Below are 18,989 nucleotides of genomic sequence, written 5' to 3' on the forward strand. Positions count from 1 at the left end.
GATGGCGCCCCCACACACTCACATGTGTGTAGCTCATTTGTGATGCAATGAGACATACTTACACATACAAGACTGTCCTGGTGTCACCCACTTTCCCTGCATCGCCGACTGTCAGGGTGTCGTAGCCACGCTCCAGTTCGAACTCCTCAAAGGCGAGCTTGATGACCTGCAGGAGAGATGGCAGGTGTCACCCCTTAGCCAGGCCCCAAGCCCCACTGGCCACTCCGCCACTCCAGTGCTGGCTATTGTCCATGCGCCCGACATGTGACTGACATCTGTCACTTCATAGACATACCCCACTCCACAAGAAAGACTTACCCCCCTCCTCTGCTTCCAACCAAATATCTGTCAAGGATCAACTGAATGTTGACAGAGTTGAGAATAATGAGAAAGAGCTGACGAAAGCACAGAAGGAGCCTGTCCTGATGAGGCTGATCCTACTTTGACCCCTGTGTCCCCGTCTTTCCCTGAGCACTGCCAGGGCCTCTTCTGATCCCTCCAGAGCCAGGAGTGAATACTGACAGGTGCTCCTCCTCTCCCAGAATAAGTGACTCAAAGATGATTCACCAGAAACCTAGTGGGTTTTGATAGATGATAAATGTTTGATAAATGTTTTGTATTTTGAGGAAGAAAAGGACACTCTGAAATATTTTCATTATTTATGTAGATTAGTAACCTCTGTCTATTGACATATAAAAAAGAAACACCAAGGCTGGAATGCTATTCTTTCTGTTTGATCTTTCTGAAATCTTATTTTCTTATTTTAAGGAGCACTGTGAGGAGGAGTGTCCCGTCCTGCAGGACTCCATTATTCCGCGGGTATAGAGAGGACCCAGCCTGAAAAGAGAATGGAGGGAAAGAAGAGATGGAGATCAAGTAAAGTGCCTTATCAAGGTCTCACTTTATTGATTGGTACAGGCTCTTTTAAACACAATTAAACAGGGGGTGGAGAGGAAGCAAAATGGAACAGCCAGCATTGCAGACAGTCTCCACAGGGAGCATCCTGTGAGTAAGCTTTACATGCTATCTTTACACAGGAACCATTTTCACCCTAAGATAGTAAAGCTTCAAAGATATCTCAAGCTTCCTGGAATGTGTGGCTGATAGGATGCTGCAGCATTTCTTTGAGCTCTTGGGCTAGTTGATGGCTAATGCCTAGGTTACATATTCAGGCCACACAAAGTAGCTTGTCTTGCAGAATTCCATATCAGGGTTTGGTCTCTGGCAGAGGAGCCGATTGGCAGCTAGACAAGATGGTTTCTGTCTGTGAGGCTCATGAAAGAGAACTCTAGGAATTTCCTCCTAACAAAATGTTTTACTCTTGAAAGAAGAAATGATTTCTTGGTTGACTTAAATAGTCACAAAGAGGGTAAAATAGATGCCAATGCTAGAACCTTAGTGACAAACCTAAAAGGTAAGATAATAGATGCATAGATAAATAGGGATAGACGGCTGAATAGACAGATGGATCTATGATGGTTGAATGGACAAATGGATATAAGATGGCTGGCTGGGAGACAGATATATGATGGATGATGGACAGATGGATATATGATGAATGGATGGATGGACAGATAGATATATAATAGATAAATGGACAGGTGGATCTATGTTGGATGGATGGACCCATGGATATATGATGGATGGATTTCTGCACGCATAGATAATAGGGGGAATATACATGAATAGGAAGAAGCACAGAGAAAAGGACAGAACAGGCAGATGGATATAGAGAGACAAATAGACAAATGGAGAAAGCCTGGTGTCTGGCTAGATTGATATTTGGATGGATGGGGCATGTCTAATCAATAGAAGGTGGGTGTATAGATCCATGGTTGGACGACAGCTGGTGCCAGACAATAGGTACACAGATAAATGACAGATGTGTGGATGACAGATATATAGACAGGTAAACTGATATATCCATAGGTCTAGCAATTGGCAAGAAGATGCAGAGAAGCAGTGAGGGGGAAGAAAGACTAGATGAAGGAAAAGCCACAGCTTGGAAATACCTTTAAAGGGGCTTATTTGGCATGAATCTTCCTCCAGGAATTTTGCAGAAGCGAATCAGAGAATCAGGTGTTTTGTTATGCTAAAGACAGGAGTGACTGGCCCAGAGGGGAGGCTCTGGAGAAAAGGCAGCTTGACACTCCTTGGTGAGCAGCTCAGCAAGTCCTCCTCTGAGTAATGCTAACAGGAGAGGTTCTGCCACTCTGTAAAGTCCCCACTACACACAGTTGATTGCCAGGATGATTTATTTTCAAAGTCAGCACTGGAAAGCAGTAGCACGTGTGTGAAGGCCTAGTCTAAACAGATACTGAGCAAGTGTGGGCAGGACGTCGCCCAGAGCAAAACCCAGTGCCTGGTGCCTGACAGGGGTGGGCTGGGGGCTCTTTCTCAGGGCTGTGGGCACTGGCCAAGATCTACCGCTGGCTGTGGTGAATAAAGGGCTGAGGAACTTCCACACTGGTGCTTCCTTCCCTGCTTGGCTTGATTCCAGTGTCCTGGCCTGAGTGAGGATCCAGCACGAAGCTCAAAGACTGTCATGCCTACACATGGGCCCGGCTCTTGTGATGATAGGGACACTGAATGTGTGGACAGGGTCATGTGGTCTCATGCAAGGTGACTGCTCGTGGCTTGGGAGTCTCTCAGCCAGAAGTCAAAAGTTCCAACCCTTTAAATTTTAAAGTCGGAATAGGTCAAGTTATTGGTGGATGGGATGAGGCACTCTTGATGATGGGTACGGAGAAAAAGCTTGACTGGAAATTGAACCAGAATGGACTCATGGGAGAAAAGGACGGCCCGATGCCCAAATTCCTCCAAATGCAAAACTTACTTTTGAAGTGGAATTAGTGGATATTGACTGAAATTTAAGTGCTTCAGATCTAAAGGCATCAGCAACAATAAAACAAGCCTTGAAGAAGCCTATATAACTAGAGTTGTTTACTTTTTAAGGAAAGCTGGAGAATTCAAGAAGTTAGAACTTATTTACTTGATCCCAACTTTTAAGAAATTCCCTTATAAATTCCTCTAAGTTTAAAACATTTTACTTCAGTGTATAAAATATTAGTTTAAAAATTGTGTTTCTTTTACCACATGGAGCAAATTAAAAGCTCAATAAAAATATATTTAACTTAAAAATAAAAAAATTGGGGCCAGAATAGTGACGCGAGTGGTAAGGTGTCTCTGCCTTACCCCCGCTAGCCTAGGACAGACCACGGTTCGATCCCCTCATGTCCCATATGGTCCCCCTAGCCAGGAGCGATTTCTGAGCTCAAAGCCAGGAGTAACCACTGAGCATCACCAGGTGTGGCCCCAAAACCAAAAATAAATAAATAAATAAATATATAATTGCCGGGAAGGGCCGGAGAGATAGCACAGCGGTAAGGCATTTGCCTTGCGTGGAGAAGGACGTTGGTTCAAAACCCGGCATCCCATATGGTCCCTCGAGCCTGTCGAGGCCGAATTCTGAGCGTCGGGCCAGGAGTAACCCCTGAGTGCTGCTGGGTGTGACCCCCCCCAAAATAAGGTAATTGCCTGGAAGTGAAAGTGAGGGTGAAGATGAGCTGGAGTATGATGCTGCAGCTTGGAGCCCCAGCCCGGCAGCGACTAGGCTGTGTTCTCTGGGCTCACTTTGAACTAACTACCTGCCGGTAGACTGAGAATTGTAGGGGGTCTCCCAGGCCTCCTGGGCACTACTCGGGAAAACCCAACGAAAGAGCAGCAAAACCAGCAGAGTAAAAGGCAGTGAGATGCGGCTAGGAGAGATACAGGAAACGCTTTGCCTGCGTTTAGCAGGCAAAAAAGCCCCGGTTCCAGCAACTGCCCAAAGTGACCACCATGGAGGAACCTGGGGAAACAGACAATGCGATGCATCTTCCGGCCTCACCTGTGAATCCAGAGAGAAGCAGCCAAGATCCAGGTGGAGCCAGGCTGTGTGGACCAAGGCTTTTTGACCAGCCTTCCTCTAGTGCTGGATCAGTCCCATGGCACCTTCTCCAGACTGTGATACAGCACAGCGGGGAGGGTATTTGCCTTGCACACGGCTGACCTGGGTTCAATCCCCAGCATCCCATAGGGTCCCCCAAGCCTGCCAGACGTGATTCCTGACTGTAGAGTCAGCAGTGATTCCTCAGCACCTTCGGGTGTGGCCCCAAAACAAATAGCAAGCAAGCAAACAAACAAAACCAAAGCAAAAGCCTGCTAGAAAAAGCCAAGTCTGTGAATAGTCTGAGTTCTCACTCTCAGCTAGCAGTGACGACAACCCCCTCTCCCCCCGCAAGTCAGGAAGGGCACCCTGCTCACAGCTGAGTGCCAGGGGAGTGTTTGTGAGGTGAATGAGGTTTCTGGGGAGGTTCTCAGGGCTGGCATTTTTCGGGCCTCCACAGGTGCCCATCCAGACCATTTTACGCCCCATTTAACCTATAGCAGTGGATCCAAAAACTGGATGAAACATTCCAATTTGAAAGAAATGATGAGCTTTGTTTCCCCTTGGGCAGTGTCCTTATCCTGTGACTCAGAACTTCACATTGGCTTGAAAACTTGACGGACTGAGACTGTGGGTTCTAACACACACACACTGTGGGCTGTTTCTCTCTCACACACCTGGATAAAATTATTTCTGGAAATAGGTTTCGATTGAAATAGAAGGATGCCGCTGACTAAGACCTTAATACTATTATAAATGCGCATTAGATTTGCATTTATCTATGAAAGTTTGAGCAATAACAGAAACCTGAGAGAATCTCTCCTCAGCCTCTCCGAGACTCAGCCCTGCGATGCCTACACAGTAACATAGTCTCCCAGCCCCTACATCTGTGACGAGAGTTGACAACATGGAGTCCACATCACCCTGGAACCTGAGGGTGGGTATTGGAGCTGCCTGGGAAGGGGCCTGGGTCCGTATGAGGGTGGGATGGTGTCCTGAGTATCGGGGCCTGGACCCTCAGGTCCATCCCCAGATTCTGGGTGCTGGGCTACTGAGATGAGCCAGTCTTCACATTCCAACTCGTGGCACATCTCCTGTATCCTGTCTCAGAGTGAGCTCTGTTCATCATGGTAGCTGCTTGGCCCTGGCCGCACCCTCCATGGCTCCTTGGGCCAATGCCGTGGGACAGGATACAGGAGCCACCAGGAGAGGCAGAACTAGTAAAAGAGCTTGTTGGGTCAACTCATGTGGCCTGGAGGAGACCCAGGACCACAGTGTGGGTGGGTGTCACCATCTAGTGGCTGAGGGAGGAAATGGAGCCACCAAGACCAAGTCACCATCACCTTGCCTGGTCCCAGCATGGACAGCTCACTCGGAGGGAGAACAATGGATCCAGTAGGGCCCCCACAGCCCCATGTCACACCTAGCAGGGTCTCCACTGTACCTTGGGGGTTGGGACTCCTGGTTGGAGACAACAGATGTCCCTCAGCAGAGGGTACCACGACATGATGTTGGCGAGGATTAGTGTGGGACCCAGAGAACAAGGCTGGTGCCTAGTTCATCCCTGCTCTGAGCGTCCTGGATCTCTCACCTCCACCGGTCTAAAGTGATCCCACCTGGGGTCTGCAGGTGGGTAGTGGACCTGGAGACGGTGTCGGTCCAAGGATTGGAACTGTGCATGAACTACTTCAGAAATTCCACATCTGAGAACTTCTCACTTGCTTCCCTCAAGATTTCCCATAATTGTAGCTCATTTTCCTCAATCCACCTCAAGGAAAGTTTGTATGTACATATACATACACTTCCTTGTGATCATTTTAAATCCGCACATCATTTTTTTAATATATGACAATCATCATTCGAATCCCTTCTGGTTATCTGGATCATTTGTAGTAGGCCACATGTACATCTACGTATGATGAATCTGTTCCAAAGTACTCACAAGTCTCACAAGACTGGGAGTTTCCATGTGGGCTCTCATAAAGCAGAAATACTGTGGCCGGGCACTCTGAGCCTTCAAGAACTCTGTTCAAGGGGAATTTCAAACTGTTTCTTAGGAACATGCTTTGACTGGATTTTATTCTCTATTATTATTGTCTATTGTTTAGAAGACAATAGATCTGGCAAACAGGGACTCTACGACAGACTCCAAATCAATTGGTTAGGGGATACCTCATTGCTTCTCAGCTAATCAGATGCTGAGTCAGCACTTAGGTCCAAGATCTGGTGCTGTTTGGGCCCAGCTGTGCTTGGGACTGCACCTGGAGTGTCTGGGCAGAGCCCAGGTCAGACACAAGCAGAGGAAGAGCCCAAACACCTCCCTATCCATCTCCCATCCAAAGTGGGGCTCTTCATCCCACTTTGCAAAATCACACCAGACATGTGTGCAACAAGCAATTTAATCTGCTCCAAATGCTTCAATCAGCTCAGATTTAGGGTCTGAACCCTGGTTACAGATGAGCCACCATTCTACAAAGAGTTGTTAGAAGACCCTGAGAATCATAAAGAACCCACATGAATCTGACAACCACCATACCTGGAATAACTAAGTGGTCCTGGGAAGAGACAGAATCAGTTCATTTCTGAGCAAAACACAATCGGCTTTCTTGACCAAAACTTGAGCAAAGAGAGATTCTGGACCATTGCCCAGGCCAACAGAGGCCACACAGATACGAACGGATATGGCCTAAGGCTCTGAGGGATCACAGGGCCACCTCTTGGGCATCCTTTTGTCCAGGACCTGGGGGAGATGTCAGGGCCAGCACACTCACCTCGAGGCACCTCTCAGCCCTCCATGCTCCATGGGAAACCCAGAATCCATGTAGAGCTACCTCCCAGGGCATGAGCCAGGACCTTGCTTGTCTCATCACCAGTAGGGACCAGAACTACATCTGTCTCCTGCATCTGACTGTCCCTCAGGGTTCCTCAGCATCTTAGGACTGTGGTCTAAGAACATGACTTTTCTGAGCCCAGTTTGAATCCAGGCAGGGGACCCAGTCCAAACACACAAAACTCTTGTGAGCAGTGAATATCACACTGCCCCTGCCTGAGAAAAATCCGACTGTCCATGTCTTTGTAAATGAAATCTAAATTTATCCTTCATGTTTAAGCTTTTATTAATTTCCTACTAGGATAGTATAACAGTTACAATCAATTATAAATCCATTCTCCACTTACACATTGAATCTCCCTTAGCAGAGCAGGGAGGGTGCTTGCCTAGCCTTAATGTACCATTTTTGCTGGGTTTTGGTCCACACCCAGCAGTGCTCAAGGGTTCCTCCTGGCTCGGCTCTCAGAATCACTCCTGGAGGGATTAAGGACCCTATGGGATAATGGGGGTAGAACCCAGATCGGCTGCATGCAAGGCAAATGTTCTCCCCGCTGTGCTATCTCACTGATCCCTGCCTTATTTCTTTTTTCTTTTTTTTGGGGGGGGGGAGGTTGGGCCACACCCAGCGGTGCTCAGAGGTTCCTCCTGGCTGTCTGCTCAGAAATAGCTCATGGCAGGCACTGGGGACCATATGGGACACCGGGATTCGAACCAATCACATTTGGTCCTGGATTGGCTGCTTGCAAGGCAAATGCCGCTGTGCTATCTCTCCGGGCCCCTTCTGCCTTATTTCTTAAATGTTTGCCAACCAGCTCAAAAGTGTCCCAGGGCATGCAACCCTTTACTCCTGCCACATGGCAGAGCCCCCTCCTACTTGCTCGCCCCTTTTTTGCCCCATGCACTCCACTCTGTCCCCACATGCCCAGGAAACACCTTACCTGAGATTTTCCCCACGGAATCAAATTAATTCTAATTATGCTTAATGGCAATGGTTGCTGCTTCATTTCAGTGTAATTGAGAAGCTGTCAGGTACTGGGTGGGGTGATCAGCCTGACAAGCTCTCACCTCAAGTCTCACGGGGACATGGGCAGAGAGGATGTCCTGTAGAACCTCATGGGGTCCAATGTGGGGACGGGGCACACAGACTCTACACACAGCCCCATGACGTGCATGTGCACACACACACACACACACACACACACACACACACACACACACACACATACACAAGCAGGAAAGTGACTGGTCAAGGGGCTGAGCTGGGAGGCCCACCTGGACAGATACCAGCTGTCTCAACCCGCTCTCACACCCACTACTACAGGGCAAGGTCCCAAAATCCTAAAGATGCAAACAGTTCTCATTATGGTGGGAACCGGAACTTCTCCAGGGCACAGCAATCTTGGCTCTTGCCCTGCCAAGGTGGTGAGATTCTGCAGCCCAGAGCCAATGGCACATTGACCATCACAAGGCTTGGGAACAACCATGTCCTATTCTTTTCATGGTAACACCATGCATCACACCTAGCAGTGCTCAGGATTTACTCGTGGTTCTGTGTTCAGAAATCACTCCTGGCAGGGGCTGGAGTGATGGTGCAGTAGCAGGGCATTTGCCTTGTATGCAGCTAACCCAGGACGAACCATGGTTCAATCCCCTGGCGTCCCATATGGTCCCCCAAGCCAGGAGCAATTTCTGAGCACATGACCAGGAGTAACCCCTGAGAGTCACCGGGTGTGGCCAAAAATAAATAAATAAAAGTCACTCCAGGCAGGGTTGATAGACCTTATGGAATGCCAGGGATAGAACCTGGGTTGGCCACATGTGAGGTAAATGCTTTCCCTGCTGTGCGTCACTCCAGCTCCCACGGACCTAATGGTAATAGACTATTTATACTTCTACAATAAATGTTCCTTGGAGTCTGCAAAGACTACCTGCAAAGGGGACCCCCTTTGGTTTCAGTCTGGGGTCTGAAACCAACACGCATGAAGCATGTCAGACCAAGAAAGAAAAACGCCATGCGGCCTGGTTCTGCTGGAGCTAAGGACAGGGGACCCAGAGAAATGGCAAAGAGGTCAGGCAGTATTGGGAAAAGAGCCCCCAATGCAGCCTTTCATGTGAGAAAGAGTTCTGGCTGGGCAAGATCAGAGGCTGCATCACATGGCTAGAAAACGGGACACTCGAGTCCCATGTATGCATCACACGGTGGTGAATGGCCATATGACAGTAGTCTGTCATATGTAGTAGTCTATGTCTGGCTCTCTGAACCTGAGCCTCAAGCCCTGAGGCCCAGGCAGCCAGGCCTACTAAGTACCCCAAAGCTTGGTGAGTTCTGGGGGTTCACACACAGCACAGAGCAAGCGGGCAACCCTCAGCTCCCCTTGGAAGTCCCAACAGGGCACATGTGCAGACTCACGTGGGGGACAGCTGGGGCTCCAGGTGAATTGCATGGACTAGGTGGACACCCCAGAGGTCATACAGTACTTGCTGTCAATCACATCTCAATAAAACCCTGGAAACTAATCCTGGCTGGACTATGGGGGCGGTAGAAGGTGAAGCACTGGGGTCTTGCTTCATCCCAAGTCCCGACTATTATCCACCAATGGGACCCTGATGTATCCTGCCCCTGGAGCTCAAGCACCATCGCAGACACTGTTCCTGCCCCACCTGAGGGAGTGCCTCCTCAGCCTGTGGGTGTCCTTCCTCCACCTAAGGATGCTCTTCCCCTACCTCAGTGTGCTCTTCCCCACCCCTGTGTACGCTTCTCTCCCACCTTTGAGTGCTCCCTCCGCCTGAGTATGGTCCTCTCCACCCTTGTGATGCTCCTCTCCCCCACCCTTGCAGTTGCTCCTTCATATGCACCCCTGCAGTGCTCCTGCCCCCATGCTCACCCCTGTGGGTGCTCCTCGAACTCCTCCTTAAGTGCTCCCCCTCCATCTCCACCTACCTTATCAGGGTCCGAAGTGGTGATGACCCATACACAGTGTGCATTGTCCTCATACTGGACGGGATAGTTGGGGGAGGTGATGATGCCACTGGGCCCTCGAAGGTTTGACCCGCACGTCCTTGCTGCAAACACAGAGAGCGGGTTAGAGGCTCCAGGCCCTTGGTCACCTATTGAGCCCAGCTGTGTGCGGCTCTGACTGACATCTGGGTCAGACAAGTGTGCTGGTGATCTCAGGTGGTGTTGGTGTGTGGAAGCTGTGCCAGTACCCAATACCTGATCCCCTGGCATGGAGCTGAGGTGTCGGGAATCCCTGTGCCACCATGGATTAAGGCAAAGAAGCAACTGCTGTCCATTCACACAGAGTGTGAGCAAGTTCAGTGTTTGGAGGCCACAAAATAACCCCTATCCTAAGAGGACACAAAACTGGGTTCATTTTGCAGTCAGTGACATAGGAAGCATGGACAGGGACCCACTCATCAACACTCATTCCTAGGACATGGGTTGGTCAACAGTCATCCCAGGTCAACTAACAGTCATATCCAGCCATGGGTTAGTCGACAGTTGTTGGAGTAACCAATTTTTGCTCTATTTAGGCTAATTCTTTTTTGCTGGTGCTTCTCACTCATGGACTAGCAATACCTCTGGATGAGTCCTCTACCCTTACCTGTTCTCCACCCATGGGGGTGGTCTTTCTCTTCCCTCAAAAAACCTCAGGTCACAGGAAGAAGCTGCTTGAGATTTTCTTTCACAGCTAGTCTTGTCTGTTGATTTCTTTGCCTGCTGGTAGATAGCTTGTGGTGGGAGTTCTCCTGAACCTGTTCTATTTTTTCAACTTTGTAAGGATTATTTGCTTGTGTCAGCATTGTTTCCCATGTTTTCCCAATCCTTTGGGATGGGGGGTGAGACTTCCACTACAAACAGTCATTTCCAGGCTATGAGATCTGTCAACAGTCATTCCCAAGTCCTGGATCTGGCCTGTGGAGACATTTCCAGGACATAACTGGGCCCTGCTCAATGCTATGTTGACTTGTGTAAGACTCTTAAGCTTTGGTCACTGCTAGTGGAGCCTAGGGCTCCAAAATGAAAATATGGTGAAATTAGGGTCTGGAAGCAAAAATTGATGTGGTGAAAGGTACAAGAACAGGTTCAGAAAATCCAGCACTCAAGCAAGGAATTCAACTACCCAATCTTTCCTCTCCTCAGAAGGAATGCAGTTTAGTAGAAGAAAACTTGAAGAGCATCTGCCTTCCTCAGACCCTTGCTTTTATTGTCAAGAACCAGGTCACACCCTAGGGTGGGAGAGTTGCACTGGGGAGGATTCACGGGACTAGAGCCAAGGCAGGCACAGGGTCTCCCAATGCCCAGAACACACCCACCCATAGCTTGCCCGACCCTCATAAACCTGTCCTGTCTCCAGAAAAGCTCCAGGCTGGCTCAGGTATGCACCATGAATTGAGCTTTAATTGCACTATGGGCCAGGAAACGGGGGATGTGTGGAATTTCGAGGCATTGAAAAAAATGCTTGAGCCAGAAGCCAGAGTCAAGCACAGACGCTGCACTAAGTCACTGCGTTAAGTCTGCCATACGAATAGATGATGCCTCCTCTTCAGGTGACGCCCCAGAGGTCACTGAGTGCTTAGGTAGACTCGAGAGCACGTTGGGCTGATGTGAGGCTGCTCTCAGGTTTCTGTGACACCCTCACACACCTGTGCCTCCAGCACCACAGCCCCATGTGCAGCTTACCTCTGTAGGGTAGAGCTTCTCCACTGGGGTTGCCCCAGGGGCCCTAGGAAATCCCTCAGGAACCACCAAGAAAAAATGCACCAGTGGGGGCTGTGGCATGAGACTAGGGGCCACAACATGACTAGGAAGTACAGCATGAGACTAGCGTCCGGGGAGGATTGGGGGCACTGGAAAGAAGCCCAGGGGCAGTAGGGTGAAGCTGCCCCATTGGTCAGTCATGATCAATCCCGAGCTGGAGTGTCAGTTATTGTCCTTCCAGGTGCTGTACATGAAGAATGACTGTGACAAGGGACAGATACCCAAAGAAAACAGACAGTAAACCAGGCCATCTGCTTCTCCAGACCCAAAAGGGCCTATATACAGACCCCCAGAACCTCACTTATTCTTAGGGGTGGGGTTTTCAGAAAGAGTTGGGAGGCCCATGGATGTAGAATCCTACCACTCTGGCTGCTCAGGTCCTTATAGGACAAGTCTATAAGGGTTGGACTTGAATGCCTAGGGTCTAGGTCCTACCTGGTAAATGTGTGTGTGTTTGCTGCACTGGGGAGTGTCTGTTGACCTGGTGTTGAGAGGCCTTATCCTGAACTATTCCAAGGACTCTAGACCTCAAAGACCAGCAGGTCAGCAAGTCCGTGCTAGCCCTCACCTGCAGCCTCCCAACCAGCATTGAAGCCTGACCCTGAAATCAGCTTATGAACATCACCTCTCAGTTTACTGTGAGACCCAGCTCATCCCCTGCTTGGGGTCAGGGATTATCTTTCCAGAGAGAAGAGCAGGAGTGAGAGAGATATCTCCATTGGCAGGAGTGAGATATCTCCAGGGATCGACACATGTCCATGCCCAGCCAGTCAGACCATGTGCTGCAGCTCAACAGCACCAGGACCCAATATCCTAGACATAGATTTCTCAACAGACAGTCTCTCGAGTTAACTCGAGAAAGAAAAGGGTTCCCCCCTTTTCCTCCCCTGAAAATAAGCATCTGTCTTTGTACACTTTTTCTAATCAATTAGAAATCAGAGCACTTACTTTTTTTGTTCCTGCAATTTTAATGAAGCTACCAAAATGACCAGCTGAGAGAAAATAAGTGGGATGTGTGTGTCCTGCTGGCTTGAACCACAACAGATGGAACCATCTGGGACATTTATTTGATTGTCCCTCCCAGAAGAATCTGCAGCTTTTGAGTTGCTGGAAGCTTCAAGAACCTCAGCTAATTTTGTTTCTGTTTATGGGACACATTGGGAGGTGCTCAGAGCATACTCCTCTCTCTGTGCTCAGAGATTACTCCTGGTAGTGCTCTGGGCTCAATGCAGGGCTGGAGACTTTGTGTGCAAGTGTGTGCAAGGCAAGCACCTTAACCTCCATAGCATCTCCTGAGGTTAGTATTCTATCTTTTTAGCAGGAAGGTAGAATTAATAAAATAAGAATTATAGCTGTGTCCAGAGAGAAATAGGATGGGGAGGAGAAGGTGATCACTAGGCTAATCTATGCTATTTTTCATTGGATTGATGAATAGTTAAACCCTATATTTCCATGTATTTGTCTTATATAATACAAGGTAATAATTTAGCTATTTATGTAAATTTATTTCTAGGGATCTGCTGTTTTTATAGTAAACCACTTCATCATATTAAGTGAGTAGAGAAACATTTGTATTGAATACATTTAAAATAATATGGTATTGGAGCACCAGGTTTTAACAGGCCGGTGAATTCTGAGTGCAGAGCCAGAGGTAAGCCTGAACACTTTTTTGTGTAGCTGTCATGCCTCGCCCACACACATAAAATTAAAGTGCAGGGGTTGGAGCGATAGTTCAGTGGGAAGGGCACCTGCCTTGCATGTGGCTGGCCCAGATTCAATCCCCAGCACCCATTTGGTTCCCAAGCACTGCCAGGAGAGGTCCTTGAGCACAAAGCCAGGAGTCAGCCCTGAGTAGGTGGATGAGTTTTGTGTTGACTAGTCTTCATCCTAAATATTATTGCCATCTGCCTTAACCCTCACATATCTGATATAAATGTGTATATATATATATATATATATATATATATATATACTATGATGGCTTCTTCTTTTACATGTCATAGACTCACCTGGGCAGAAGAATTTCTAGATAGGCTCTTTACCTTCGTTCCCCCCCACCCCCCACCTATGAGGTAGTCCTATCTTCCCAATAAATAGTGCAGTCCCGACCGACTTCTTGATCTTGCTTCACATGGTAAGAAAGGTCTCCAGACCAGTGTTTTATCTCTCTTCAGCCTGGCTTAGATTATTTCCTATAGTGGCCTTGCTCCAGACCTGCTTCCCCCTTCCCTGTAGTGTATGACATGTGGATTTTTCCACACATGAGCCCCCAGATGAAAAGTGCATATTTTTAATTAAGCTCCAAGCTCTCTGAAAAATCCCAGACAGAGGGATTAGCTTGGCAATTTCTGATTCTAATCTTGCTCAATGAAAAACCATTTTCGTGTACAAAAGGCCTTTCACTACGATCGGAAAGGTCAGTTCTGCATGAACAGAGAACATGGGCAGAAAGGAAGAAGTGGAAATAGGCTTAATAAATGACAAGTTCATAGGCTGAGGAAAATTCTTAGAGAATCGAACCTGAACCCAAGTGAGCAGACTTTATCCTGGGACCCCCACCCCCACCCGGTGGGTCTAATTGGCTCCCTCATCACTGCTGTTATTTGCAAATTGCAAATAATCCTCTTCAGGTGCCCTTTCAACTCTGCAAGGAGGGACATTATTAACTCCACATTAGCATTAGCATGAAAAGAAGGCCTCTATGTAAATCCTCCCTAAATGTCGACAGACTAAAATAACCACTAGGGTATTTTTACTTAAAAAACAGAACCAGCTCCTCATTTCTTCTGTGCTTATGGGCTTATGTAAAAGATATCCACTCTGTATCATGCAGTTCCTAATATTGTACTTGGGAAAAATACCAAAATAGCTGATTTCCTATGCCCGAAGGAAGTCAGAACCATTTCCACAGAACCATAGGTCTAATTGCTGAGCTGTGCAAACCATAGATGGTGTTTTCAGTTTGTGAGGAGGAAGGAAAGTGAAGCTTCTGTATCCCCCAGCTGATTAGCACGGGATGCACCAGATCATGACAAGGAAGCCCAGATAGGGGAGATCTGCATCACTCATCATCACAAGCCTCCACAGCCATGCTTGTCCGGGGATCAGGAGCATGCAGAGAGCAGCTTGCAGACTGGGTAGTTCTGCTGCCCTTGACGGATGATTATGTGGGGTCCACATGATTGGATGGTTCCTATCACTTCCTTGAAAAACTTGGATGTGGGGCCAGAGAGATAGCACAGCAGTAAGGCGTTTGTCTTAGACGCAGAAGGATGGTGGTTCGAATCCTGGCATCCCATATGGTCCCCCGAGCTTGCCAGGAGCGATTTCTGAGCATAGAGCCAGGAGTAACCCTTGAGCACTGCCGGGTGTGACACCCTCCCCCCCCCAAAAAAAAACTTGGTTGTACTCAGGTACCCAGGTGACGGCATGGCTCTCTTCTTATTTATTTATACACATTGTGGCATGCAGGGGCTGCCACAGAACTTGGGCATTTGCACTCTTGTCATACTGTTTGGGGGACATAGTTTGAAAAATTGCTATGTTGTATGTCAGCTGCTTCCCTGTACATTGCACTTTCTGGAAGCTGCTATCAACATTTTCAGAAATGCTTCAAAAAATGTCTCCACTGGTCTCTAACAAAGGGCGGGGAAGCTATTTAGAGGGAGGAAGAAGACTTGAGGTTTAATCTGACAGCATTTTGGGGAGGTGTCTACAGAGAAGGACCAGCAGGTGGTGGCTGACTTGCACCCTGTCTTCCCAGCACCAGAAGAGACAAGAACAGATCCGGTCACAGCTGGGCTCCTTTTTGTGCTGATGTGTGTACTGTTGTATGGATTATTGTGTGTACTGCTGTGTTTACTGCATACATTGCTATGTGTATGATGCGTCCTGGGAGTGTAGAGACACATCCAGGGCTTCTAGACAGGCATGGGGGTGAGGGATGAGTCTGTGTGCTTGTGGTGTCTCAGGAGGCCCGGGAGGAGAATGTCTGTCTCAGGCCTGGTTCCAGAGCACAAGTTAGAGAACAATCTCGTCTCTTTCCTATTTCCTTTCCTGTTGACTTCTGGGCAAGAGTTCCCAGACACGTTCGAAGGACAAACCTATATGGTTTCAGGGCTGGCTTCACCTGACTGCTGCTATTATTGTGAGAGACACCCCAATGGGTACATTGTTGGGGGGTTTGCCCAGGACTTTCTGAGTGCAAAACACATGCTCTGTATCAAGGGTTTGGACCAGTATTTCAGGTTGGTGGAAAGCATAGAACCTGGGCTCCTTCAGAGAGGCCATTTGTGGGGACAACCCTCTAGGGACAGGCTTTGTCCCCTCTTGTGGGTAGTGAGACCAGTTCCAAGGGTATAACTTCCATGGTCAGCAGGTCCAGCACCAACCCCCAGCATCCTGTCCTGCCATCTAGCATTGCTCAACAGTGTCCCCATCCAGTACCACCCCATCTATCTCTGCTATCCCCCTTCTATCTCTGCCCCACACTCAGGGCTCCTGTCCCCCACCTACACCATGCCTGCTCATACGGCCCATCACTCATGCACAAACGAAGATGGGCCATGTAGTGACCCAGCCCCGTGGCTCACCTCGGCAGATAGGTCGGTGGTCACTCCAGGCAGCCAGCGTCTCTGTCACCCTCTGGCATGTTATGCTTTTGGAGCCTTGGAGCACGTAGCTGTCCTCACAGGAGAAGTGGATGCTGGCCCCGACCCTAACAGACAGAATGGAGGGAGCAGGTTAATGCTGGCCCCTGTCAGCATGGCCAATGGCACAGACAGTGAGGCAGCCTATGGGGAGCTGGGTCTGGGGATATCAGCTGGAGCTGGACAGAATCAGAGCCCCAGCCTGGGTCACACTCCTTCCTCCTTTCTGAGGACCTTTGTGAGTCTCAGTCTCATGGGGGGGGGGGGGTGCTTTGTGAGAGAGCCATTGTACTCCCAAAGCAGAGCCTATGCAATTCCATGCCAAACTCTTACCAAACCTTGTCCACGAGGACTTGAAATGCTCACATTTGTTTACTGTATTTTCTGGCTTATAAGACAACTTTTGAAACGAATAAAAGTCAACCAAAAATCAGGGGTATTCTTATATGCTGAGTATATTCCAAAAAATGTTTCAATATGCCGCTAAACGAAAACTGTCTGAATATTGCCACAAAATGAATTTTCCAACTCAATCCTGTACCAATCACTGCCAAGCTGCTCGAACCACCTCTCTAACTCAGCCAGTCCAAGCAGGCTTTTGATGCATGCAAATAAGACAATGTTCTGGACCCGAATCTACACTGTCAAAAGCTGCTCAGATCAGCCAGAGTCAGAGAGGAAGTCTATGACAGTAGAACCTTTGGACCTTTGCTTGTTGTGACTGGCTCACTGTGGTACATACAGTTGCAGCACAGGAACTTTCTGTCTGATACAGCGAACATAGGCCTAAACCTATGTTTTAACTGCAAAATTAGGGGGTCGTCTTATACGCCGGAAAATACGGTACATTTCAAAGACTAGAAAGAGGATTTCTAGTCTGTGGGTAGGGAAGATAGTGAGATAGATATGGAGTTGCTTCTGCTCAACTTAGGTCAGGTGAATGCACAGCAGATCCTGTAAATAGCTTTCTCTGCATCCATGATACAACCACGGCTTTATGTTGGCGTCAGTTTATGTGTACAGCCATGGATTTGCAGAGATTGAGCCTACTTGCAACGCTGGAATCAACCCCACTTGGTCACAGTGCAGAGTCCTTTTGTGCTATGAGGGATTTGAGCCTGCTGAGTTTTGCTGAGGCTCTTTGGTCTCCACTGATGGGTTTAGGCTGTGTTGGAGGGGCCGTAATGTAGCACCTGAAACACAGCACCATTAGCATGACTATAAGCCCTCTTGCTCCATAATGATAACCCCACAAAGGCAAGACGAGTGCTCCAGGGATAGACCCATGCGTGAAAGTGGACACTGTGTGTGAGTCAGAGGGGTGGCCACTGGTTAAATTTCTCACCATGTTTTTTGTTCTTTCTTTCCTTCCGGAGAAGACAAAAAGGCAGAACCAAGTTCAGCCAAGACTTGACATGAGGAATATGGAGCTGGAGAGGGGACTGGGTACACATGGGTTTTGGGCTCTGCGAAAGCCTCAGCACCCCAAACTCAGGGCAGCAATGTCCTCGGATAAAACCTGGTTGGCTGAGAATCACCAGGTGTGCATTAGGGCATGCTGAGCGCCACAGGCCTCCCCCCATCTGGGTCAGCAGAGCCTGCGCTCCATGCTTAGGACACAATTCTGTTCCCTGGCACTGTGTGGCCTCCTGGATATCATCAGGTGTGACTCCCGAGTGCCTCTGGGTGATCCTATTGATCCACGTAAGGCAGAGCCTACGGAGCATCATCCTTTGTTCATCTCCAAGCATATCCAGGAAGGTTACTGAGCCCCCTCAAGAAAGCTTTGTGGTCAATTCAGGTTCAGAATGGGAAGGTCAGAGCTGGAGGAAGAGCATTATCAGACCAAGAGGAAACCTCACCCAGCAGTGACATGATGAATGGCTTTGACTCTGGTCAAAATGACTGGTTGCACCTTAAAATAGGAAGCCCCAGGCTGCAACTCTGTGGTGGAGAAATTCAGGGACATTTCCGGAAAAGAGGGGAACAGCTCAAGTCCAACCTGATGCCTGGGATTGTGTCGGGAGAGTCATTAATTCACCCCAGCAACACCATCACTGCCATAGGGAATTTTCATGCTTTCCTTTTGGAAAGCCCCAGGGTTCGTTTTTAAGAAAATAGGAGTTCAGGGATCCTTGAAGGAAGACATTTATTACTCCAGTGGAAGGAGAAGATTTGTCATTCAAGGAGAGAAAAGTAAACAGTCACTTTCCTTTATTTCTTATCACAAAACCCTCTTCTACGATGTCCCTCTACAATCTCAAATCGAATATTACAGAGCCCAGCATTTCACTTGCTTCTTTCCAATATTATCCCAGAATGAAAACTCAGGGGGAAAACCAGCTGGAAATATTTTCTGGAAGAGACTAATTTAAGCCTCTTTTTTATTATAAGGAAGAGAACCTCTATATCATTAACATTTAATATGGAAAACTTTACTTTGCCTACTTATAAAAGCTCATTTATCTGTCTGGGAATATCTCTTCTACCAAGAATTTAGAACAATTCAAATTCTATGAAATTTATTTATTTATTTATTTTTGGTTTTTGGGTCACACCTGGCAGTGCTCAGGGTCACCCCTGGCTCTATGCTCAGAAATTGCTCCCGGCAGGCTTGGGGGGCCATATGGGATGCCGGGATTCGAACCACCATCCTTCTGCATGCAAGGCATATACCTTCCTCCATGCGATCTCACTAGTCCCTGAAATTTATTTTTAAGAACAATTCCACTGCAAGTTAGTTCTGCAAGAAGCAGAACTTACAAAAACAAATACAAAAATCATATGAGTTTACAATGACAATTCTAAAGGAAACTATAC

General features: G+C 48.1%; 1 protein-coding gene across 1 annotated transcript in view; it reads right to left on the reverse strand.

Moving 5' to 3' along the window:
* The window catches only part of CSMD1 (CUB and Sushi multiple domains 1), a 942,957-nt gene that overhangs the window by 142,837 nt on the left and 781,131 nt on the right, over positions 1-18,989 (reverse strand). Inside the window, exons 9-11 of the mRNA XM_049790475.1 lie at positions 16,113-16,237; positions 9,700-9,821; positions 63-166 (exon numbers count right to left, since the gene is read on the reverse strand). Of these exons, the coding sequence (XP_049646432.1) occupies positions 63-166; positions 9,700-9,821; positions 16,113-16,237 (351 nt within the window). The remainder of the gene's footprint in view (positions 1-62; positions 167-9,699; positions 9,822-16,112; positions 16,238-18,989) is intronic.

The sequence above is a fragment of the Suncus etruscus genome, chromosome 17 (assembly GCF_024139225.1).
Source record: "Suncus etruscus isolate mSunEtr1 chromosome 17, mSunEtr1.pri.cur, whole genome shotgun sequence".
In the NCBI taxonomy this organism is placed as follows: domain Eukaryota; kingdom Metazoa; phylum Chordata; class Mammalia; order Eulipotyphla; family Soricidae; genus Suncus; species Suncus etruscus.